At 36.6% G+C, this 27608-nt stretch overlaps 2 protein-coding genes across 2 annotated transcripts in view; one reads left to right on the forward strand and one right to left on the reverse strand.

Moving 5' to 3' along the window:
* LOC114662093 (monocarboxylate transporter 8-like) overlaps positions 1 to 27608 on the forward strand; it is a 1225996-nt gene that overhangs the window by 890400 nt on the left and 307988 nt on the right. The window lies entirely within an intron of this gene.
* Positions 18328 to 27608, reverse strand: part of LOC114663066 (actin-binding protein WASF3-like) — a 129086-nt gene continuing 119805 nt past the window's right edge. Inside the window, exon 9 of the mRNA XM_051934390.1 lies at positions 18328 to 20180. Coding sequence (XP_051790350.1) covers positions 20023 to 20180 — 158 coding nt within the window. The 3' untranslated portion in view covers positions 18328 to 20022. The remainder of the gene's footprint in view (positions 20181 to 27608) is intronic.

A 27608-nucleotide genomic window follows, 5' to 3' on the forward strand; every position in this document is an offset into this window, starting at 1 on the left:
ATATATATGTATATATATATATAATATATATGTGTGTATATATATATATAATATATATATACACACATATATATTATATATATATATACACATATATATAATATATATATACACAAATATATATATAAATACCCATATATTATATAATATATATATACACACATATATATATTATATATATATACACATATAATATATACTAACCACATATACACATATAATATATAATATACAGTATATCACACATATATATATATAATATAGACATATATATATATAATATTATATATCACAATATATATATAATCTTTATATATAACACACTATATATATAATATATATATATATACAACACATATCAATATACACATATATAGTATACATATATATATCCAACATATATATAATATATCTATATATACACCACTATATACTATATCAATATATATATACATATAACTATACACTATATTATAAATATATATACACATATATCATACACATATATATAATATATAACACATGATATATATATAATATATATAATATCGTATATATATATCCACGATATATATAATATAATTTACTATATTAATATATATACACATATATATATATAATATATATACACATATAATATAAATAATATATATATACACATACTATATATATAATATATATATACACATATATATAATATATATATACACATATATATAATATATATATATACAACATATATAATAGTATATATATATATACACACATATTATATATATATAATATATAATATATATATACACATATATACACATATATATATATATACATATATTATATAATAATAATAATAATTCATTACATTTATATATATACACACATATTATATATATATATGTGTGTATATATATATATATATATATATACACATATATATACACATATATATATAATATATACTGTATACACATATATTATATATATATATATATATATATATTATATATATTATAGATATATATATATATATATATATACACATACACATATATATATAATATATATACATATATATATTATATATATATACACATATATATATATGTGTGTATATATATATATTATATATAATATGTGTATAATATATATATATATGTGTATATATATATTATATATAATATAATATATAATATCACACACACATATATAATATATATATACACACATATATATATATACACATACATAAATATACACTTTTATTTTTACTTGCTTAACTTGTGGGGGTGTATCCTGTAGCAAAGCTGTAACTTTTTTCGTGAAAGCCCTGCTTTTAAATTTTTATGAGAAGAAAGCTTTTTAAATTGAGGGAAAATATCCCAATAGCAATTTGTTAAGGATCTGTTTTTTGTGAAGCAGCCTTAACACAGCTTTTCCGCTGTTTTATAAACGAACGCCATATAAGGTCTTCCTTTTTCCTTGCTTCGCCAAGGAAAGAGCCTTTTTATTAAATCCAAAGGTTCTTCGCTTTTTTTTTGTTTGTTTATTACGATTGTTATAGTTCTGTTTGTATACGACGTTGTCAGTTCAGCACTGAGGTTGTAATATGACGAAGCCGTGCAAGCTTACTGTTAAGAATGCAACGTTAGTTGTACATGAGAAAAGCAATCTTGCCTCAAATCAATGGCAAACTTTTGTAGGTCTATGAACTTAATTTAAAGTTTAGGTTTACACGGTGCTTTCTTTCCGAAGTACCTGCAGTCATGAATATGTCTGTATGCGTCAGTCGCTCAAATCCCCGCGCTTCGCACCAGCGAAGTACTGCTTTTAAATTTTTATTAAGAAGAAAAGAAAACCTTTTAAAATTGAGGGAAAATATACCAATAACAGTTTGTTAAGGATCTGTTTTTTTTGTGAAGCTGCGTTCACTCGAGTGATCACTTCGAGATGACTTGCTGGCTAACCATAAGCGTTACCTGGTAGGTAACCACCCATACAATCAGATTGTGAATCCGACTACGAATGCCGTGAATGTAATTACCCCGATCTACATGCTGTCAAATAAACGAACCACACGCCGTGGCGCAATTTTAGGGGCTTAGCCTCTAGCGCTGACGTCCGAGGTTCGATTCCCTGTAAGGGAGTGAAGTGAGCGCTTCGCACCGGCGAAGTACTGCTTTTAAATTTTTATTAAGAAGAAAAGAAAACCTTTTTAATTAAGTCTTAAAAAGAGCTGTAAAGATATTGACAATAAGCTACGCAAACCCACCAAGACATGCAATCGTTTAAATCAAAGCGCGAGACGAAAAACACCATCCAATAATATTAGTTAACGATTAACACATTTCTATATGTATTGTAAGCATACAATACAACTGATAATATGTTGCGCTTATTTATCTGGTGTACTGACATTTTTGCGCGTTTAACGGCTGAAATCTAACGTGGTTTGTGCCCTTCAGAATGAAAAGAGTTTGCATTTACCTTTTTAATAAAAGGCGAGCTTTAAGCCTGAGAAATCACCCCGTAAATGCACACGTTTAATTGCACATGTGTTAATATGTATGCTTACACAGTATTAAAAGACACTCAACAAGTACACAGTATTAAAAGACAGTCAACAATTAACGTCATTTACCTTTCGTTCCCGCGTTTTGACTTGTGCTGTAAATCTCTTCTTTTTTCAGTTCACGTGATTACGTAGGAGGCGTAATACGTGATGACTCCGCCTCCTCCATTAGAGTATATGGACAAAAAACAGGTTCCAGTTATGACCATTACACGTAGAATTTCGAAATGAAACCTGCCTAACTTTTGTAAGTAAGCTGTAAGGAATGAGCCTGCCAAATTTTCAGCCTTCTACCTACATGGGGAAGTTGGAGAATTAGTGATGAATGGAGTCAGTCAAACAGGTTCCAGTTATGACCATTACGTGTAGAATTTCGAAATAAAAACCCTGCCTAACTTTTGTAAGTAAGCTGTAAGGAATGAGCCTGCCAAATTTCAGACTTCTACTACACGGGAAGTTGGAGAATTAGTGATGAGTGAGTCAGTCAAACAGGTTTCCAGTTATGACCATTACGCGTAGAATTTCGAAATAAAAACTGCCTAACTTTTTTAAGTAAGCTGTAAGGAATGAGCCTGCCAAATTTCAGACTTCTACCTACACGGGAAGTTGGAGAATTAGTGATGAGTGAGTCAGTCAGTCAGTCAGTCAGTCAGTGAGTCAGTGAGGGCTTTGCCTTTTATTAGTATAGATATATATATATATGTGTGTATGTATGTATGTATGTGTGTATATGTATGTGTATATATATATGTTGATATATGTATATATATGTGGATGTCTATATGTATATATATGTATATATGTAGATATGTATATAAGTATATATGTTTATGTATATATATGTTTACATAACCTCTTTAACACACTACTTCTCCGCTGCGAAGCGCGGGTATTTTGCTAGTATATATATATATAGGACAATTGAAAATTAAAGAGCAGATTTCAAAAATTAATTTCAAACAAACTGAGTAAGACAGAAGCACATTCTGCACATCAATGGATAGAGGAAAGTTCAAACTTTGGTCCTATGATTCTTCAGGTTGCATGCACTCAACATAAGCACCATGTGTAGTGTGACAAACATCAAAAAGATAGACCATTTCTTGCCACACACAAATTACTGAATTCACAGCTTCCTCAATTCAATGTTTCAAACCTTGAAGATTAGCAGGCATAGGTGGAACAAACACTCTTTCTTTAATGTACCCCCATAGATAAAATCACAGGAGGTAAGGTCTGGAGACCTGGGAGGCCATAGACGATGAGGAAGATCTTGTTGTCCACCACTTCCAATCCATCGTCCTGGAATGGTGTCATTCAGGTAACACCGGACCTCCAAGTGGAAATGCATTTGAATCTTCTTGAAGTTGAATTTTTAAACTTTGAATTTTCCTCTATCCAGTGATGTGCGGAATGTGTTTCTGTCTTACACAGTTTATTTGAAAAACATTTTTGAAATCTGCCTTTTCATTTTGAATAACCTTGTATATACAGTATATGTATATGTATGACTACCCCAACACCACATGACATTCCACTCACCGTCTGCTGGTCCATCAATGAACAGACCTTCTGCCTCTGGTAGAGAAATCCTCTCAACTGCTCCTAGAGCTTTAATAAGAGCCGATCACAAATACAGATACAGAGAGGATGTTACTCATAGAGACACTTTCTGTACTTATTACAGATTCACTGAAGCCAAATACAGTAAGCCTCTGGCAACAGCACATCCAGAATGATGTGAACTCTGTTGATCTTTTCAAAAGTGCCTACAGCTCTTGACAGCACTTCATCAGGTAGATGTAAAGGCCATCTGTCAGCTCCTCATCTTCTACAGTATAGGTCATTACATGGTTACCTGTAGGATCATCCTCATTTTTAAACCATTTGGATGACACCTTTTGATATACAACAGCCTGTTGGACAAGAAAATACAAAAGTTTGGCACTATAAAAAAGTCATCATAGCTCTTTGCTACTAGATAGATTACAATAACAATGTTTTACTTATTATCTGAACTAAGTTATCAGCAAGTGTATCTGTATATTCCTCAAGAAGTTCACTGCTGCCATGTTCTTCTTGGTCCTGACTTTTAGACATTAAAATGTTGATGTTATCCTGTAAACGTTTATCTGCACATACCAAAACACACACTGGTGTATTTAAAGTTATACTATTTGACCTCATTTAAACACTAGAGTATTTAAAATTCCAATTTTATTTAAATTGACTATGTGAGTTGTCACCTTAGATTGTCCAACCATCCCAAAAAGAGCAGCTCCAAAAGCAGGGTACCTACACCAGCAGTCAGTAATGGTACACTCAGTACAACATTAGGGCTGTGGAACCCCAAACTTCGGCTATTAAATGTGATCTCAAGAAAAGATGAGGGTTAATAACAATACTAATAACAGGAGCAATAATAAAGATACAGTGGTAAAAGTGAATATTCATTGGAAGAACTGGGGCTCTAAGAGTGAGGCATCTTATTTTGTTTAACTCTTGCTATCATATAGTACATTCTGGCTGTCAGAGTTAGTTATATATATATTTTAAGACACTGGAAGCCACTGACGAACCCAACTCTTCGTTGCCAGTCTGTAGCTGCGAAAAAGTAAAAGCAATACAGTTTTAACAGACGTCATTGAACTTGATCGTGACTTTGTGTAACGTTAATGCAAATGGCCAGAAGGTATCACTAGAGAGGTGAGTGTCAAATACTCCAAGTTTCAATATGATTTCCAACACAATCGATTCAAATATTTTGATGCTTCGTAAGGCTCCTTCTGTATTTGGAGCCATCACTCCAACCAATTAAGCTGTCAGACGTCATCCTTCTACATCCATGCGATGACGTGTACACGTCTCTGAAGAGTGGCGTTTCCCGCCCAGCAAAATTCCTATAAAAATTCAGGCCACCGCCATGCGCGCAAGTAGCTATGCCGCATATAGGACGTGACCTGCACTTCTCTCAAAACTGAAAGTAAGCCCTTGCCCATCCCATGGCTACCGCCCAGACAACTGCCAATATGGGATCACTTTCTAAGATGCGGCGGACCGAAACTAAGATGCTTCACACTGTCTCTTGTTCTTCCAGCGCTAGGAGGTCGTGGAAGGCAGACAACATATCCCAGCTGGACAGTGGCAGAGCCATCTTTCCACTCTCGCACAAAACCCGCTGCAACGCTCCCCAGAAGCCACTCATATCATCGGTGAAGACGTCCCTCTGCACTTTCCAAATGGAAAAAAAAGCAAGCTTTATTTCTTTATTTGACGCTTTCTCCCAAAACTACTGCCTCTCTTTCAACACTACAGAGGACACAAAACAAACTTTATTTAACTGTTGGTAATTCTAGTGGGGCACTTTACCACATATACACTAACCTACTTATATGTCTCCCCAACACACTTGTGTCCCTCCAGTTCACATGTAACCTGTCACAGTGGAATAGGTCCCATCTATTCCAAAAGGAGTCCCAATGCCCCATAAACCTATACCTTTCTACCCTACACCAAGATTTGAGCCACGTGTTAAGCCTTTTGATATCCTCAGTCTTACCTACACTGGTGTGTGGCACAGACTGAACATCGGAGAAGACAACTTTGTCAGTTCTGCTCCTCAGCCTAGAACCTAACTATTCAAACTTGAATCACAGAACTGACAGACTTACCCTTATGTACAGTATGTCATTTATTTAAACATGGACAATGACAACTGGATCTGTTCCTGCTCTGGTCAGGACACTATCAACTCTTCCAGGGAGGTCTCCCACCTGTGAACCCAGAAGACAACACACTGTGCAAGACTGTCTCTGGAGCAAATCTGTGCTACAATCCCCCTAATTACTGAGTCCCCAACTATCACTATGTCTCTTTTTCTGGGGACTGGTTTTGAGGTTGCTCATTGGGGCTCCTCATGCCTGCCTACCACCTTGTGACGATGCGGGTTCTGCTCCATGCTCCCATCGGCTGTTAGGGAGCCCTTGAACCCAACACCGTCGGTAATGTCACCGATGAGCTAGACAGTGAGGCAATAACAATGAGCAAGGGGATGGTTTAAAAGTGCTAAGTGCTTTTATTAAAAGACAATCAAAAACAGTGTTCAAAGTAAAGTGCTGTGCAGTTCATTCAATAAATAAATAATCCATAAAACAGTTGTGAAGTGAAGGTTAAAACCAATAGACAAAACTCTTCTAAAAAAACCACGAGGTAAAATAGCACAGGAAGCAATATGTTAAAATCAAAAAGCCCGATGTCTTCCTTTTAGCCTGGCGGCTCCCCTGCTACACCCATCTGGGCTGTTCTACCGGAGACTCACCCTACATGCAGCTGACCTTCTCTCTGCCTGCTTCAGCTGTTTGGATTGCCTCACCGACCCCTGGCTCCGATAGGCTCTTCTAGACAGCGACTTGGGTTCCTCAGCGACCGGGGCGCCCACGCTGGGGAATACACACCCCAAGTCTTAACTCCCGCTGCCGTCCGCGGCCTTATGCGGAGAGTCATCCATCTTCCGGTCACTCCCGCCCTTCAAAATCAATGCTGCGGGAGCGACCACTACTGCTACTCCTCGGGTGTCGGCCTAACACCCAAGCTACCTGTACGGCTGCTGCACGAGCCTGCACTCGCTCGCTCACTCTCCCGCACCGACTTTCTCTCTCTCTCCTCTCCACTGCTTCCTGCCTCCTCCTGCAACCTCCGTTTCTTTGTCTTTCCTTTTACTTCTTCTCTTTTTTTCTCCCTTTTAACCTGCTCGCGCTTCTCTATATATGCGGAGAGGACATGGCAGCTGCAGCCCATTAGCCACAGGAATGATCACAGATGTGGGCAGTCTCTCACCTGTGCATTTAGGTGAGAAACGCCCACACCGCAGATTGCCCTGCAGCTCGCTACAGTCACCACGCCCCCTCGCTAAGCGCGACAATTATTTATTTAAAACAAAACGGCCTTTGTTGGAAGAGCTGTGGACCCATAACACCACATTCCACCCTCCATAAGACTCCAGTTGCATGGGAAGGCTCCACGCCACTACCAACCCTATGCAACTGGAGACCAGATCCACAGCTTGGCCACTCTACACTTCACTAAAACAATAAAAGCACTAAAACAATCAATTCCCACAATAAAACCAACCCAAGCCCCCCTTCACTAAAACAGGACATTAAAAGAATAAGAACTTTAAAAGACAAATAAAACCAGCAATAAATAAATGTTCATAAAAAGCTCTGTCCTTTAAAAATGTCCTCCTCCGGCTTGGGTACGTGGGTCCTTTTCAAAGTCTGGCACCAATCCCGCTTGCTGCTCTGTCTCCTCTTCTGTCCCCACTGCTAGCTCATCCCACCGCTGCCACCAAATGTGACGATGCGGGTTCTGCTCCATGCTCCCATCGGCTGTTAGGGAGCCCTTGAACCCAACACCGTCGGTAATGTCACCGATAAGCCAGACAGTGAGGCAATAACAATGAGCAAGGGGATGGTTTAAAAGTGCTAAGTGCTTTTATTAAAAGAAAATCAATAACAGTGTTCAAAGTAAAGTTCTGTGCAGTTCATTCAATAAATAAATAATCCATAAACAGTTGTGAAGTGAAGGTTAAAACCAATAGACAAAAACTCTTCTAAAAAAACCACGAGGTAAAATAGCGCAAGAAGCAATATGTTAAAATCAAAAAGCCCGATGTCTTCCGTTTAGCCTGGCGGCTCCCCTGCTACACCCATCTGGGCTGTTCTACTGGAGAGTCGCCCCACATGCAGCTGACCTTCTCTCTGCCTGCTTCAGCTGTTTGGATCGCCTCACCGACCCCTGGCTCCGGTAGGCTCTTCTAGACAGCGACTTGGGTTCCTCAGCGACCGGGGCGCCCATGCTGGGGAATACACACCCCAAGTCTTAACTCCCGCTGCCGTCAGCGGCCTTATGCTGAGAGTCATCCATCTTCCGGTCACTCCTGCCCTTCAAAATCAACGCTGCGGGAGCGACCACTACTGCTACTCCTCGGGTGTCGGCCTAACACCCAAGCTACCTGTACGGCTGCTGCACGAGCCTGCACTCGCTCGCTCACTCTCCCGCACCGACTTTCTCGCTCTCTCTCTCTCTCTCCACTGCTTCCTGCCTCATCCTGCAACCTCTGTTTCTTTCCTTTTCTCTTCTACTTCTTTTCTTTTTTTCTTTTTACCTTCTCGCGCTTCTCTATATATGCAGAGAGGACATGGCAGCTGCAGCCCATTAGCCACAGGAACGATCACGGATGTGGGCAGTCTCTCACCTGTGCACTTAGGTGAGAAACACCCACACCGCAGATCGTCCTGCAGCTCGCTACAGTCACCATGCCCCCTCGCTAAGCCGCGAGCGCAGCGATTATTTATTTAAAACAAAATGGCCTTTGTTGGAAGAGCTGTGGACCCATACCACCACACACCTTAGAATTGTCAAAGACACCATCCAGCTCTGTTAGGACATGAAAATGGTTTGACACCTCTAATTCTGTGATAGATGCTCTCACTTTGCCTTGTGCCTTGTGACCATAACCAACCTATCTCTACCTGCCAGGGGCCTTATGTATAAACGGTGCGTACACACAAAAATGTTGTGTACGCCCATTTCCACGCTCACATTGCAATGTATAAAAACTAAACTTGGCATAAAGCCATGCACATTCTCACGCCAGCTTACACCATAGCTTACGCAAGTTTTCAGCTCGGTTTTGCAAACTGGCGGCACCCAGTGTCAAAGCAATGCTATTGTTCCTGTGAGGTTTCCCTTTCTTTTTTTAGTTCCACATCCCTGATGCAGTTTTATCAAATACACTGAAATTAACCGCATATGGTTTATTAGTTTAAGGCACCTGATTGTAATCAACCCATAACCATATAATGGTGCATGGAATGGCCAAACTATTTCAAATACTATAAGTGTTTTAACCCACTGAGTGTGGAATCGCAGTTCTACAGCAACTGATCAGAAAGCTCTACCACAGATTGTGTCAAGAACGGACAGAATTCTCAGGGTACAGCTTCTAGCACATGCTGCCTCAGCCATGCGCACAGTCTATTTGAAATTCTCCCATTTTGGCAAATTCTTCAGAGCCTTTCCTGCACGAACCTCGTGGTTCAGAAACAGTTTCATCCCAAGGGATATAAATGCACTCAATCAGACCATGAAGTACTCCCAGTAGAACTGTTTATACTTATAAGTACAATTACCTCACTGTAAACTTGCATTACTGTTGTAATATTGCACATCCTGAGCCACTTATGCTTTCAAATTGTATATTTTTCATTTTTTTTAATCATATTATTATTATTATTGTTTTTGTTGTTATTTTACCATTTTATAGGAAAAGAAATTTATGGAGGATTTGCATATTGAATCTCATTGTACCATACAATAACAATAAAGGTAATTCAATTCATTTCAATAGAAGAGAGCTCGTATTCTGGATTCTAAGTTGATTTAGATTTCCAGACACTATCTTCTTGCAGCTCTTAATATTATTTTTTAGATGAAATGCAGTAAAGCATATATATTACATCATACAGATAAATTTTTAACGTCATTTAAATAATGTATACTGTTTTTAAATGTGTGGACAAGGTGGACAGCGGTAGCGATGAACTGGCGCCCCATTCAGGGATTGTTCCTGCCTCGTCCTGTATGCTTCCTGAGACTGGTGCGACCCTGGATAGATGGATAGATGGATGGAATAATTAAACATGTACTATGAATATATTTCAATGTTACTTAAAAGTTATGAAGAATCAAGAGTTCTAAGCTTACAGATGGCTCACTGTCTATTACTGAGCTGATTGTGTGGCGACTGGTTAATTGGACAAAGAAAAGGAAGGACAGGAATTGGGGATTAGTGTGTTTGAAAGAGACAGTACTGCTGCAATAAATTATTTTATTGAGGGTCATGTACAGCGCAGCAAGCATCTTGCAGGAGGGAGGAACAATCTCTGGATGGGGCCATAGCTCGTTGTTACCATTGCACCACTGTGGCCCCATGTTTAATACATGCTTTAGTTCCTTTCATCATGAAAATGATATCAAGCATATATCCTACTATTTCAATTGTTCAGAGAGCTGTAATATCATGAATATAATGTATTCTGTGTCCTGTCAGCTTAAGAGAAAGCCTGTTTATGAATCAAGTAGTGATTCACATACATAGAGTACATAGAAGAACACAAAGAATACAAATCATTTAATGTGCTACTTTAGCTACAATGGAATTTGAGAAACTAGTAAATTAAAAGATTTTAAGATTAACTTTGACGTTCTACTTTAATAACAAAATTAACTACATGATCAAAGTGGACATTTCGAGATTAAAGTTGACATTTCAAGCATTTTTTTCCACTGTGTCCCTATTTTGTTTCTTTTCAATGTACTTTAATAAGCTTCCATATGACACTCAGACGGTGGGCTACGACTCGCCTTTTCATGGTGACTTTGATTTCTGACTATTTCTTTTTTATTTTGGACGCTGTGCGACTTTCTGAACTTGAACTTTCGATCAACTTCTTTTTGTTGTTTATACAACTGCTTAAACAACAAAAAGTACATTTTTTCTTGCCTCCACTTGGCATTCGCTGATATTCTTCTATTTTCCCCTCGTGCTTTTGCCATGGTCTTTTCACAGAGCGCTGAAATTAAGGGAATATTTATATTGATTTGCATATTCAAAGAGGCGTAATTCTGGGAGGAGTCTGGGAGGGGCAGCAGGCGCGTGCATGATCATTGCACTTCATGCAGACCAGGATTTATGTAGCGGAAGTGCGTGGAAGTTGGCTTACGCACGGTTTTCTGCATCTGAATTTTTTTCTGTGTACGCACATTTTGACTTTTGTCCATACGCCATGTTTTAGTGTGAATTCTAAGCACGGCGTTATGCATAAGGCCCCAGGTCTGGAGTCTTGTATACTATCTCTCTGAAGGACACCTGGCCCAGGTCCACCAATTCTCTACTAAAACGCAGGCCAGCCATCTCCTCCTCCAGCTGGCATCTCCTGCAGATGCAGCCTTCATGGAAGCCTGGCTCCTCCAAGCAATTCTTCAAAAAAATCCAACATATAAGAGGAGTTCCATTACACTGGCCCTATTATTAAAATTTCGCTTTGGATTACTAAAAACACACAACCTTATTTGTTAAAAGTAAATGATTTAACCTAAATGGTAAATGAAAAAAAAAGTTAAAAAATGAGAACCACTACAGTTATTTTACCCTTTCTGGCCCCTTAAAGTCCATAAATATCCTCCGCCTAGGCTGTGTAGTTTGTCTGTTTTTGAGGTTAACTTTAGTTTCTCTGTCTGTTCTCATAAATTTGTGCCCCACTTATTACTTAAAAGCTTTTCAGTCATACCATTTGTATTTCTTCTTATTAATGAACCCTTATACTGTCACCCTCTTAAATTGCTCTGCTTTCCTGACCGCTAAGAACTGTTCAATCCAGTAAACTTTTCACACACTTCTTCCTTCTTACTAAGAGAACTTGCTTACTGAATATCTGCTGCAAGTTATTGGCCTGATCTGGTACCTTAATGCTAGACATTGGTCTATACACATTGGGGCCTTTCTCTTCACCACTTTGAAGTCAACCGTCTACCTGTACTTACAATGAATGTTTTCTTACTTGTGAAAGTGTGTTTTTTACTAGCGTCAATGCTTAACTATAAGGGAGTTATGCTCTTTCCAATTATTCTTCACTAGCAAAATACCCGCACTTCGCAGCGGAGAAGTAGTGTGTTAAAGAGGTTATGTAAACATATATATACATAAACATATATACATATATATATATACATATACACATCCACATATATATATACATATATCAACATATATATACACATACAGACACATATATACATATACTTATTTGTATATCTACATATATATACACATATATACATATTTGTATATCTACATATATATACACATATATACATATAAACACATATCTATCTACATACATACACATATATCTATCTATCTATATATATATATATATATATATATATATATATATATATATATATATATATATATATATATATATATACACACATACATATCTATCTATCTATATATACATATCTATCTATCTATATATATATATATACACATACATACATACATATCTATCTATATATACACATACATACATACATACATATCTATCTATATATACACATACATACATACATACATATCTATCTATATATACACATACATACATACATACATACATATCTATCTATATATACACATACATATATACATACATACATATCTATCTATATATACACATACATATCTATCTATATATACACATACATACATACATACATACATATCTATCTATATATACACATACATATCTATCTATATATACACATACATACATACATACATACATATCTATCTATATATACACATACATATCTATCTATATATACACATACATACATACATACATACATACATATCTATCTATATATACACATACATATCTATCTATATATACACATACATATCTATCTATATATACACATACATACATACATACATACATACATACATACATACATACATACATACATATCTATCTATATATACACATACATATCTATCTATATATACACATACATACATACATACATACATACATACATACATATCTATCTATATATACACATACATATCTATCTATATATACACATACATACATACATACATACATACATACATATCTATCTATATATACACATACATACATACATACATACATACATATCTATCTATATATACACATACATATCTATCTATATATACACATACATACTTACATACACACATATATATATATATATATATATATATATATATATATATATATATATATATATATATAGCTGATTACCCAGTGGATTCGCTCACTGAGTGCAAGAGAAAAAAATAAAATGTATGTATAGAATAAGTTTAATTGCCAAATTTATTTTTCCACAAATAAAGGGCGCTTACAATAACATAGAAATCAATATAAACAACATTAACATCATTATCATATGAGAATATGAAGTAATATATAAGAAGCACATTGCATATAAATATAAATTATTAAACAGTAAAATGTTCTTCTATAATACGCTACCGTGGCTATTCGTTTGTCTGTCCAGGATTTTAAATCAGCTGTAGCTCGCAAACCGTTTCACCTATTGACTTGAAATTTGGTACACATATACTACGTCACGTCTACTATTCGCTTTCCCACACATATGAACATATATATATATATATATATATATATATATACACACATACACATATATACATAGTGCGTTGCAACACGGGCTGCGATTGTTACATGGGAGGGAGAGGACAAATCACAGCTTCCCGCTTTCTAATCGGGCTTGTGATTGCTGCTTTGACGGATGCCCAGATCCCACAGTATTTCCCCTTAGGAGAGGCGTTAGGCAAGTGTAATTGAATAGCGGTGCTGCAAGTTATTGCTCTTTTTATCTTTATTTTATTTTATTGTAGAATCAACTCACACCTGCGCGCACCAGTGCGTGCGTGGCGGATGCGTACGGCTGACGTTTTCATTGTCTACCACCTCCGCTAATCATTCTTGAGGCAGATTGAAGACTTAAGTGCCAGCTTAACTGAAAAATTAAAGAAAACATACTAAGTTTTAAAACAAATCAGTTTTAACGGGAAAAGATGCCGACGAAAGAAGAGAAGCAGCGGGACGCTAGGGTGAAGAGCTGCTCATTAAGCAGCAAGCTCATCAACCTCTGAGCAAACGAATGGTAAACGTACAGAGAAAGAGGATAAATACTATGAATGGTCATGTCAAGTATATTCACTCCACGTTATCGTGCAGTGCGCTGTTACTGGTATTTTGATAAAAGAATCTGAATAACATATAAGAAGCGTATAAATTATTAAACAGTAAAACATTAACATTTAAGAAGTAAAGATACATTGAGTACTACTGTAGTGCTTTCGGGTATAGTACATTTTTTGTTTGCCCATTACATGCATAAATGTATACATTTTTTGGTGTACCTACCCAAGAACACGCGACATGACCCGGCAGTTAAAAATTTATCGCTCCAGCAATTTTAACTCTGTTACAAAGTCATCTAATATGGTATTGCAAATGGCAGCAGGAGCGTTTCTATAAACTCAATTTAAACTTACTGTTTACACCGTGCTTTGAAGATGCATAGTATGCGACACGTGTTTCGCCGTAATTGTGGGCTCATTAGGAGTACACAGTCACTGCACTCCCTTACTGGAATCGATCCTCGGACGTAGAGGCGAAGCCCCTAACGTTGTGCCACGGCGTGAGGTTCATTCATTTGACAGCATGTAGATCGGGGTAATTACATTGCAGGCATTTGTAGTCTGATTCACAATCTGATTGTATGGGTGGTTACCTACCAGGTAACGCTTGTGGTTGGTGAGCAAGTCGGCTAACTTCTGCCACGGTGCCCTCTTTCAGTTGCGAGAAGCAGATCATACAATGGTTGAAATAGTTTAATATATATAGCAAAATCACCGCGCTTCGCAGGGGCGAATATGGTATTGCAAACGGCAGCGTTTCTATAAACTTAATTTGAAGTTACGGTTTATACCGTGCTTTGTTTCATATTCTTTTCCTACTTTATCAATTGTGTAATGTGTTTTTTGAACAGGTTTGATTCATGGAAGTGATCACTCCTGCTGCGTTCAGTCACTTCACGTGAGCCGCTCTCTTGTGTGATGTTGCGATGTCCACGGGTTTATTTAATGTTAGCTAAGACCCGGCAGTTAAAAGTTTCTCGCTACAGCAATTTTAACTCTGTTACAAAGTGATGCAAACTCTCGTTTATACCTCGTGTCTTCTCATTAAACTTGTATCTCGCGAATATGGCATTGCAAACGGCAGCGGGAGCGTTTCTATAAAGTTAATTTAAGGTTAGGTTTATACCGTGCTTTTTTATACCTCGTGTCTTCTCATTAAACTTGTATCTCGCGAATATGGTATTGCAAACGGCAGCGGGAGCGTTTCTATAAAGTAAATTTAGACTTACGGTTTACACCGTGCTTTTTTATACCTCGTGTCTTATGAAGATGCTTGTATGCGTCACTCACTCGCTTCTTATTGTTTCGCTGCCTTGTCAATTGTGTAATGAGTGTTTTCTTCAGCGCTCTTTGGGGCTCCTCCTTCTTTTCTACGTACTGAGTTCACAGTCAGTTCACGTGATTACGTGGGAGGCGTGATGACGCGACACGCAACTCAGTCTCCTACGGCCATCTTGCTGCCTTCCATTACAGTATATGGACAAAAAAGAGGTTCCAGTTATGACCATTACGCGTATAATTTTGAAATGAAACCTGCCTAACTTTTGTAAGTAAGCTGTAAGGAATGAGCCTGCCAAATTTCAGCCTTCCACCTACACGGGAAGTTGGACAATTAGTGATGAGTGAGTCAGTCAGTCAGTGAGTGAGTGAGTCAGTCAGTCAGTCAGTGAGGGCTTTGCCTTTTATTATTATAGATTTGCTTTGAATTTTTCCACTAAAGAATTGATGTTACTTTAAACTATTCTACACTACAATGCCAGTTTACTTACCGTACTTATGGACTGGATGGTTTCCAGAATGCTAGTTTGAATACAAATAACAAGTTTAACTAAGTACAAGTAACTTTTCCAAATGCTTCCCTAAACATTCAGCTGCTTTTGCTACATAAAAATAAAAAAAGCAAAAAATAAAAACCCTTCTAAAGGGAAAAACAATCTTTAAAAATCCTGCATGCCTCCTTTTCAGAAACCAAAAAACAAAAGTTTTTAGGAGCAAAATATATGTTTTAATGAACACTCACACCTCAGAACACAAAATGCTCAGCACTCCCACTCACAAAGATGACATCAGTATGTCTCAGTTTCCAATCTCCTCCAATATGTATGAAAGAGTGAGAGCTTGGGCTAAAAGCAGTGTTGGGGTGACAGGCAAGATTCTAGTTAGAGTAGGTCTGCACCAGGGATTTCTTTAAGTCCATACTTCATTGATTTGGTTATGGATGTGTTAAGTCATGGGATACAAGACCAATCCTCATGATGTATGTTTTTTGTTGCTGATGACATTGTGTTGTGTAGCACCAGAAAAGAAGAAGTGAATAGGAATAGAGAAGGGCTCTGGAAGATAGAGGGTTGAAGATGAATAGGAAGAAGACAGAATATACGAGGGTTAATGATGATCAGGATTGAGACATTAGCCTGCAGGGAGAGATAACGAAAAGTGTGGATACATTTAAATATCTAGTGGCAGTGGTAGCCAAAGATGGAAATTTAGATGCAGACATAACCCACAGAGTGGAGTGAGGATGGGGCATTTGGAAGAAGGTATCAGGATTATTATAGATAGATAGATAGATAGATAGATCTTTGTTTGTCCCCATGGGAATTTTGGCTTATTATAGAATTTCTTTAAAAAAATAAATAATAAATTGGTAAATAAGCAAATAAATAAATGTTCCAGTCCCAGTGAGGCATTATGCTGTTGGTGTAAAGGAGCCCCAGTAGCGTTTTTTTGACACACTTCAGCTGAATAATCTATTATCTGAAAATACTTGTTGTTGGTGTGTCAGAGAGGGGATGTGCTACATTGTTCATACTGAATCTCAGTTTTGTTTTAATTCTCTCCTTCGCTACTACCTCCAGGGGGTCCGGAGTGTGTCCTATAACTGAAGTTGCCCTTTTAATTAGAATGTTGAAGTGATGTTACCAGCCCAGCACAACACAGTGTAGAAAAACAGCCTGCTTTACCCCATCTGATATAGTTCCTCTGTGTTCTGAAACCAGTCCGTTAATGTGGAATGTAGAGGAGGACCTCTTCTACATCCACTTCCTGAATACTACTGGACAAAGTGGGTCTTTGTTGTGGTGAAAGTCAACAGCAGTTCCTTGGTTTTACTGATGTTAAGATGCAGACAATTCTTTTTGCACCAAGAAACAATCTTCTCCACCGACCCCTATACTTTGTCTCATCATCTTTATCAATACACCCCATAAATGCAGAATCAACTGAGAATTTTTGCAAGTTACATGACCTGGTGTTATATTTGTAGTATGAGGTGAACAGAGTGAAGAGAAAAGGTGACAGGGCTGTTCCTTGTGGTGCTCCAGTTTTGCGCACATCCATATCAGAAACACAGTCCTTGAGTCTGTCAGATTGCAGCCTGCCTGACAGATAGTCCATTATCCAGGACACCATAGGCTCATCCTCCTACATAAATCAGAGTTTACCCATTAACAGGGAAAAACCAAAAGAAAGTTAAGCTGCTGAGAAAGGGAACAGACATTTAGCATTATTTAATAATGTTTTGTAAGTGAACAAATATAAGCACTTTACCCCTTTAAAAACAGCTGTTATGTGAGTGTCTGTGATTGTGCCCTGCTGTGAATGCATGGATGTACATAAAAGTACAAAAACAATCTCTTATTTCAAATGCAAACATCTAAATTTCAGATTCTGCTGACTCCTTCTGCTTGGACTATGCCCTGAATCCATAGCACAGCTTCCTCATTTTTGTGACCTCTTGAACTTCAGTACTCCTTACTTCTTAAATTGTCAAAGATCACTACTTCCTACACTCTTAAAGGGATTAATCTTAATGAGTGTAAAATCTGCTATAGTAATATTTTAGAATGCTATACATCAGAAACAAAAATAAATATCAAAAATGTAACTTACAGTATTATAAAACCAATCAAGCAAATCATTTAATAAATCTTTATTAAGGTTGTGTAATTTACAGAGAACTGTACCACTGGATCTTACAAGGCTATATACTCTATATTCAAATATTCATGTTTAGATGACCCTTTTATTTTTCTGTTGTAAGAGTCTTATCTTTTCATTAAATAGAACCTTTTCCAGTAATGCTCCTTTAATTAATGATGTCTGTCAAGTATATATTGCATTTAATCTTTATTATGTTGTTTAATATAAATCACTGCTAAATTAACAATGTATTCAAATTACAATTTACATAGAAAAGAGAAGGAAGCAGACAAAATGTAACTTTGTATGTGAATTAAAAAGAAACTATTTTTAAAACTCTTTCTTATAAACAGATGAGTGATATTTAAGAAATATTCCTTTCACAGTTTTAATCTTTGTTGTCTTTTAAGACTGTGACTCTATGACGTGGTTCAAATACAGATACTAATCTTGAATCATTTTGAGGTCTCAAAAGTACTTGGCATCAACTTTTTTGATAACGTAGCAATATTAAAATACTAAAGAATCTTTCCATATAGTTGATCAAAAATAGCACATTTTAACAGATAAAAAGCGATGGATACCATAAAGAATATGTTTTAGCTTTAGCTGAAAATTTCAGAGAAATAATTTTTTTGCAGCAAAATATCAACTTGTTGTCAATAACTATGCATGGTTTATTATAAAAGTATAGTACCCTTTATTTTGTGATTTTTTTCCTTGTGCAATCCTGAAATAGTTTTATTAGATAACTAATGTACTATTAAATATATTAAAGAACATTGCACTCTTTGCCATTAGCATTAAGACACAAAGCACATTTATTTTAGGCTGAACTAAAATACCATTGTTTTTTCATGGTATTCAAAAATGGGATCGAAATTTTCAAACAGCGAGCAGAAAAAAGAAAATCAATGACTTTGTCTGCTTTTAGAATATTGTAGATGAATAAAACTTGCAATAAATTCCATGTTAAGTGCTTTTGCTGTGCAGTCAGCTAAAGTATTTCAAAAAGCTAAATTAACATATCACAACAGTCATATCATTTCAACACACTGATAAATGCTTATTCATTTCCTAGAAGAAAAACATCTCAAAATTGGCAATCAGGAGATTCATAAGAAAACTGCAAAATTTTCCAAATGGGTAATGTTATCTTCCCCACTCCTAGCTATTATGATCTTTCAACATATACATGGATAAATACCAGTCTGTGGGTTTTACAATTACATTTCTTGTTTAGTGGCAGTTAAAGGTAATTTGATTTATCCTTGATATGCGAGGACATTTTAGATGTTTGCATTTTAAAGTGCTACCACATTTGACCTTACTATACTATTAAACAGCAAATGCATTTTTTAAAATGTCCAATATAATAAACCAAATTACCAAACTACCAATTTTTTGCAGATATAAACAGAAACATATAGCAAAAAAAATGTCTGGATGAGTTATTAAATTTACAAAGCAGTGCACAAAATTATGACCTTGCATATTGTGTTATTTATCCATTACTATTGTCTTAAGTAACATCACATCCTACACTTTTACATAATACCAGTAAATATAGTGCAGACATACAGTTTTATTTTTTCTTTTACTGTAATTAAAAAAAAAGAATTTCTGTAGCTTATTGATCACAACAGTCAGCTTTCTTAGAAGTGATTTTATAATAAAACACTCAGGAGTTTCAGTCTGACCATTCATTTTCGTCAAGCTCAGAGTCATCATCTGATTCACTGTACTCCACAGCTATACGCCGGGACAGAATGGTAGCAACATCGTTTCCTACTGGTTCTTTTTTAGCCTCTTGTTCTCTCTGCTCTTGAACTTTTCGTAGCTGAATACCTGTCAAGAAAAACAAAATAATTTGAAAATAAATTCATGTATTTTGTGCACTTTTCTAATAGCTTAATTTTTGCATAATAATATTACTAAGATGTAAAATATGATTTCTGATCATTTTTGGTGTGCATTATTTGTAAAAGACAGAGCTATTACAACAATTAAATATTCTTCTTCTCCTCCTCCTCGTCTTCATCTTTTCCCACTTCTGTGTGAGTTTAATGTGCTTGACCAACTTTCTCCAAACAGCTTGGTCTTCCACCTCCTCCCCAATCAAGCCCTTTTACTTCAGATCATCTTTTACTTTATCCACTATCCTCCAATTTGGCCACCCTCACTTTCTCTTCCAGTGTACTTCTATTCCCATCAGTCTTTTGCCCACGTATTCATTGTCTGTCCTCATCACATGTCCATACCACTTCAACCTTCTTTCCTGTACTTTTCTTAGATATCTTTCCCAATTATGCTGCACCTCTGATTGTCTCATTTCTTATTCTGTCCTTGTTTGTAACTCCATACATCCATTTTAATATTCTCATTTCTGCTACATCTAATATCTTCTCCTGCGCTCTCTTTACTGCCCATATCTCAGTTCCATACATCATTGCTGGTCTAATGACTGTCTTAAAAACCTTACCCTTTAACTTCTGCCTGAATTCTTTGATCACATAATACTCCTGATACCTTCTTCCAAATGTTCCATCCACACTACACTCTGTGGGTTATCTCTGCACCTAGATTTCCATTTGGGCTACCACTCTTTTTAGTGTCTTACCCTGCAGGCTAACATCTGAATCCTGATCATCATGAAATCCTCATATATTCTGTCTCCTTACTATTTATCTTCATCCCTCTATCTTTCAAAGCCCATCTCCATTCCTCCAATTTCCTATTCACTTTTCTCTTTATTGGTTCCACACAATGTAATGTCATCAGCAAAACGCATGCACCAGGAGGACTGGTCATTTATCCCTTGGCTCAACAGATCCATAAGCAGATCAATCAGGTAAGGACTTAAAGAACATCCCTGGTTCAGACCTAATCTAACTGACACTCAATTATAAGCCTTCTCAAAATCAATAAACACCATATGCATTCCTTTCTGTTTTTTCTATTTTTCTCTTCCAACTGTCTAAATGCAAAGACTATCAGTTGTTCCTCTCCATGGCATAAAACCAAGCCGCTCATCCCCTATGGCAGTCAATTCCCTACGCCTCCTCTCTATAACGCTTTCCAAAATTTTCATTCTGTGTGAAATTAGCATTATCCCTCTATAGTTTCCACAATCTTTAATATCATCCTTCTCCTTATAAATGGATTCAATCACAAAGTTCCTCCACTCTTTTCCGGTACTGTCTCTAGATCTTCTGCACACATCTACTCCCTCTTCTTCTAAACTCTTCCACACTTCTGCTGGTATTTCATCTGGTCCTGTTGCATTTCCATTTTTCATTCTTTCCAGTTCCTCCCTCCTTATTTGTGGTATTATACCTTCATTTAGGACTCCATTCCTAAGTACTATCCTTGAATTTGCTTCATTCAACAGCTTTTCAAAGTACCTATCCATCCAATGTTTGATCCTATCATGCTTATTTAAGACCACACCTTGGTCATCATTCATATGGTTTATCTGACTGAAATCCTTTCCTACCTTGTTCCTAGTTTTCACTATTCTAAAAATCATTCTCTGCTCCTCTTTTGTCTCCAATCTTTCATATACCTCCTCCAGAGATTGTTTCTTAGTTTTTTCCACTGCCCTTTTTGCCTCCTTCTTTCTCTGCCTATACATTTCTCTATCTTTCCTTCTTAAATGATTTGTACCATTTCTTCTGTGATTCCTTCTTAGCCTTTTTCACATCCTGCACCTCTCTGTCACACCACCATTTCTGTTTGTCCCCAGGTGGTCTCTTTCCTGTAATTCTACCCAACACCTCATCCCCTGCTCTTAATACTACTGCTATTCTTCTATCACCATTCTCCTCACTCTCAAATGGCTGCACTTCATGCTGATTCTGATCTTCCAGTCCATTGTTTCCCCATTTATGACCTTACAATTCTTTATCTCTTTCAAAAGAGATCCTCTACACATTATGAAGTCTATTTGGCCTTCCCTTCCTCCACTACTGTAAGTCACAAGCTGATTTACCTTCTTTTCAAAAATGTGTTAATTATTACCAAATCAGATGCCATGACAAATCTACTACCTTCTCTACCTCCCCATTTCTTTTTCCTACTCCCCACCCTCCATGTATCTTCTCTATCAACTACGTATGCTTTTGGATTTATTATAGGATTTACTTCATGTCTATTCTTGTTCTGTCCTGTGCATGATCCGTCAATCAACTTCAGAGTTTTCTGTCGGAATGTTTCTCACTCATTCATTGTATGCCAAAACTCCACTATCTAATCTTGACGGTCACTTAGGCCACCACTTGCAAAGCTACTTGTGAACAGGTAGTGTGTCACTCCTTTATGCAAAAATGTGGGAACAGTAAGTAAGTAATTTCTTTTAAATAATGTATTTTCTTTGTAAAACGTGCTTCTTTGTCACTATGTTGAGAGAATAAGAATTTTTCAAAGCCTACTTTTTTGTCCTATTTGGTTTTTCCTTCTTTATCTGTAAGGCATATGACCACAGCCTAGAGGTACTTGACCTATTCAGTATTTGTTACCATTTTTAAAATTCTAATGCTATCAATATTCCAATTTATAAATTAAATAGAATGCATCTATTGATTTCAAATATCAGAAATACAAAAAAGTACATACAACAGCAAAGGCTTCATATGACCTCATATAGCACTTCTATACCAGAGTCTCATTGTTCCTCAAGAATTAAAATGTATATTTTATTTTAATTTGCAGCCTAGAAATCATTTCTAACCTATCAGAACCTATTTCTCTCTGCTTTTTGCAAGACAGAATCAATGGTTCACTGACTTACTTGACATTTTTCTCTTTTTATGTGCTGAACTATTTCTGATTATTCATTTTATAATTATGCTTACTTCACAGGTACAAAACTACATGACAAAATAGGACGTTGGAAATTTAAAGTGTCATGTGCGCATACTTGGACAGCTTAAGGGCTTGGGTGAGGGTAGTTATCCACCGAACCAGGATTTGGTGCTGTGTACTATTACTATTGCCTTCTCTCCTCCTCACTCTGTGAAACAGAAGACTGACAGCCATTCCACTCTGACTTCACTCCTGCTCTCTTCCCTTCTGGACCCGCCCCTTCCTGTCTAGAAACCATATGAACTTGGTTTAGTTTTGTTTTAAGCTCACTTCTGAAAAGAGATTTCAGCAACTTGTTGTGTGTGTGTGTGTGTGTGTGTGTGTGTGTTTTTAATTATAAGGGGTCACTAGGGTGATGCCCCAACCCTTTCACGTTGATTAATTTTACTCCTTATATAAAACAAATCCAGAGAACCTTCAGCAGTTGCTCACAATTTAGTCTACAGTGGTAGTTTAATACAGGAAATCTATAAAGAATTTTATAAAAAATTATAAACATTTTTAATCTGACTTTCATCCCAGTCATAGCACTGAAACAAACTGAATTTTTTTTGTAGCTAGAAATGCTTTAAATATTACTGGTCACAGCATTGTTTAATATAAGATTGAGAAATTAACGATACATACATCATGTGGTTTTCTTCCAGTTGATTTTCAATACCTGCAGGAGCCTGATTGCCATCTGCAGTAGCCATAAAAGACCATTTCCTCATTATGAAGACAACTTCATTTGTAAATGCAAGACTAGGGTGATACGTTTTATTAACGTTGATTATTAATAGTGAATAAATATGTAATTTAACCTTTAGTAGTATCTTCAGGTTCAGGTTCATAAACTGTTAGCTGAACTAACAGAACTTTCTCCGAAGCCTCAATCAGCCAGTTCCAGTATGTGAAATGAAACCTGAATCCTAACAGGGACCACTAACCATTTCTTATAATTCATTTGACTGTTGGTGCCAGCCTACCTGAGCCCTACATACAGTGTATGCTTAAAATTCTTCCCAAGCTTAGGACTGGGGGTAACATGTCCTAAATCCCCACAATAAAGACACAACCTTTCAACAATATGTGTCTTCTGGACATCTGCATTCAACCCTATTCTTTCCAATACCATTGGCATTGGAAACAATTTAACAACCCACTTTTGTTAAGTAAAACTGATGCTCTTGTCAAAGCAGAGCTGAATAAAGAGTGAATGGTCACTGAGCTGTCTATATATATATATACAGTCATATGAAAAAGTTATATACAGAATATATAATATGTATATACAGGAGGTGGTTGAGCAAACTCAACGAATGTAATACAGAACAAGCCCTGCCTATCAGAAATCACTCCCATATACTTTGCTTGCAATTTCTGGCAAAAAAAATCACTATGCCTTGCTTCTGGGAGTCTACCAAGGCTGATGCAACAACAAAGTAATGTGTATTACCAAGTCAATGCACATCATCAACCTGAAGCTTAGCTTCCACCAACAATCATCATTCTTACACCACAGATAATCACCACACCCGAGGCAGCAGACATTCAAAGACATTACTTTAAGGTTACTCATAGAAGTAAAGAGGAAGACATCAAAACAAAGTATTGAGAGATAATGCAAATGAAAGGAAGATATGCAGCATTTGGCAGAGACACCAGGCAGCCAGGGGAGCCATGCCCACCCCCAGAGGAATAGAGGGAAATGTCACAGATCTCCCAGAAAGTAAAAAAAAAGTTAACCACAAATGCATTAATTATACTTATGAAGAAAATGTCAGCACACATCAACCAATATAATTATTCAGAGGCCTTACTGTTAAAAAAGGTAAATTTTGGTAGAGATTCAGACTGCTCTTCGAAACAGTGCAAAATGCAGGAAATGAAGTCTGGCTGTCTCCGCTCTTAGATGAAAGTTCTGTTGACTTGGAAGTTATCAATGGCATCATCAGCTAGTTTGTATTGTCAAAGATCACATGCCCTGATTCATAAAATTCATCCGTAATGTTGCAATTTTGCTAGCAACAAATGTCTCTAAGTCTGTGTAATTGTGCTGCATCAAGTAATCTTCCACGTTTTCTTCAGGTGGCATCATTTTCAGCTGCCTTCTTTTTCTCTTTTTTACGTTACTGGTGTAGGTGCGCAAATAGGGTTTCAGTATTTATGGCAATTTGATATAAACTTTTATTAAATCTTCCAAATATTTCTTTAAATATATGTAAATATGTATAGCACTCTGATCTGTCAATGGGAAGTTTGCTATATAAAAATCATTGTACTAAACTGAATATACAGTATTTAATTATGAACTGAAAAAAACAAATTACATTGTTAAGAGAAATTTGCCTGAAATATTTCAGATAAAAAAAAAACGAATGTGTTAAAAGTTAAAAGAGTAATCTAGTACAGGCTTTACCCGAAACACTTAACTACTATACAGTATGAGTGTATGAAGAAACTGATTTAATGCCCTTTTCCAGACCACAAAAAAGATACATTTTCTTGGTTACAAACAGTGTGTCTGGGATGATTTTCAAACGTGAACTGCCAGTGCTAATAACCAATCATCCTCACAGTCATAGACTGCAAGCTAGATATTGATGACATGCAATAACAGTCCCAGGCACCGTCACAGCTGATGCTTTGTTCAGTGGCTGTCCTTGCAGCAACCTGCTGAAAGGGATGGGGCTGATCAGATCACTGCCTTGCTACATGGCATACAGTATCAGGGGTTTTGAAACACAGCAGTGATAACTGTCTGCTCTAACAAAACAGACCAGTTGGGTGGTTGTGGGGGACAGGACATCAAATCTCTGAATTCTAACATTTAAGTGCATAAAGATCAATTGTGCCTTAAGTGAATCAACAAAAATAACTAAAACTGTAAACAATAAATCACTCACAATAAATAACAACAAAAGTGAAAGTCTTCAGCATTTCCCAGTGGTATGAATTTATCTAAAGTATTATTTATATCAGTAAGAATAATGTTGTGCAGTGCCATATAACATCATTGAAAACACAAAGAAACTGAGGGCACTTTTTAAGATTTGAACCCAAATTCTGTGGTTGAAAATGGTTAATAACTAAAACCCAAAGTCATTGCCAAACTACAAACAGCTTTTGTATTTCAGCCATAAAATAACATAATCCAGATGAACTTTTCTTCGTTCTTTACAGGGTGCCACAAATGACATAGTAATAAGACATCTAAACATCTCATCTAAACTAAAACATTTTTTCATTATTATTGTTTGTTATTTATAATTCTATTAAAAATACATGTTACAAGGAAGTTTGTGAAGGTGGAATTATTCTGCTCTATAAAATTTCACAAATTCAAATTCTTGGTCAGGATGTGTAGTTCCTATGCATTAGAAACCTTTTAATCATTTTCTTACAGTTTTCAACTATATGATAATTCTGTGTAATTAGCAGTATTAGTTATACGAATATAGATGAATGTATATTAGATAAAATAGATTCCAACATAATTGTAGTACTAATTTAGAAACCATTAGGGCCATATTTAGTGTCAATGATTAAATTCTACACCCTTTTATCTGACTTAATTATAAATTAATGTATGATCATGTAATGTTGATGGGAGATTTTAATAGCCACACAGATGTGGAAACTGGCACTTGCAGCAAAAGTTTTACTCATCTACTTAACTCAGTGGGGTTTTCCAGATTGTTAATGGTCAGACTAATTGTCATAAACACTTATTGGATCGAAATATTACTTACAGAATTAAGATTCAAAGTTTCAAAGTTTAAGTATCCTGGAGGTGGGGCTTGATGGCAAGCGCCTGGTGGCCGGGCTTGCACCCATGGGGCTCAGCCGTGCACAGCCCGAAGAGGCAACGTGGGTCCCCCTTCCCATGGGCTCACCACCTATGGGAGGGGCCAAGGAGGTTGGGTGCAGTGTGAGTTGGGTGTTGGCCGAAGGCGGGGACCTTGGCGGTCCGATCCTCGGCTACAGAAGCTGGCTCTTGGGACGTGGAATGTCACCTCTCTGAAGGGGAAGGAGCCTGAGCTTGTGCTTTTGACCTTGTCACTGATTATTCTAGCCTTACTTTTTGTTTACTACTCTTTTGTCTACTAAATTTTGTCTGTACAGATATTTCTCTGTGCATTACAATTTCTGGTTTATCATAACTAAAACACCTTTGGAAATCCATCACTGTTGGTGATATAGTTTATTGTCGATACAAAAATAGAAGCAGCACACAAGGATCAAATGACAGTATCACATTAAAGCTCCCTGTCAGATGAACACATCATCAAAGACAGTAAGCGTTTGTGCTTGTCTTTTGGGCTTACAACTGTCAGAGACCAACATTTGTCAAGTTTAAGATTAATAGTAATAAGTAATAAGAGTTTAACACTAGGAAGAGTAGTAGAAAGACACCCAACGCGGTAGATA

Source organism: Erpetoichthys calabaricus, chromosome 12 (assembly GCF_900747795.2).
Source record: "Erpetoichthys calabaricus chromosome 12, fErpCal1.3, whole genome shotgun sequence".
NCBI classification, from domain to species: domain Eukaryota; kingdom Metazoa; phylum Chordata; class Cladistia; order Polypteriformes; family Polypteridae; genus Erpetoichthys; species Erpetoichthys calabaricus.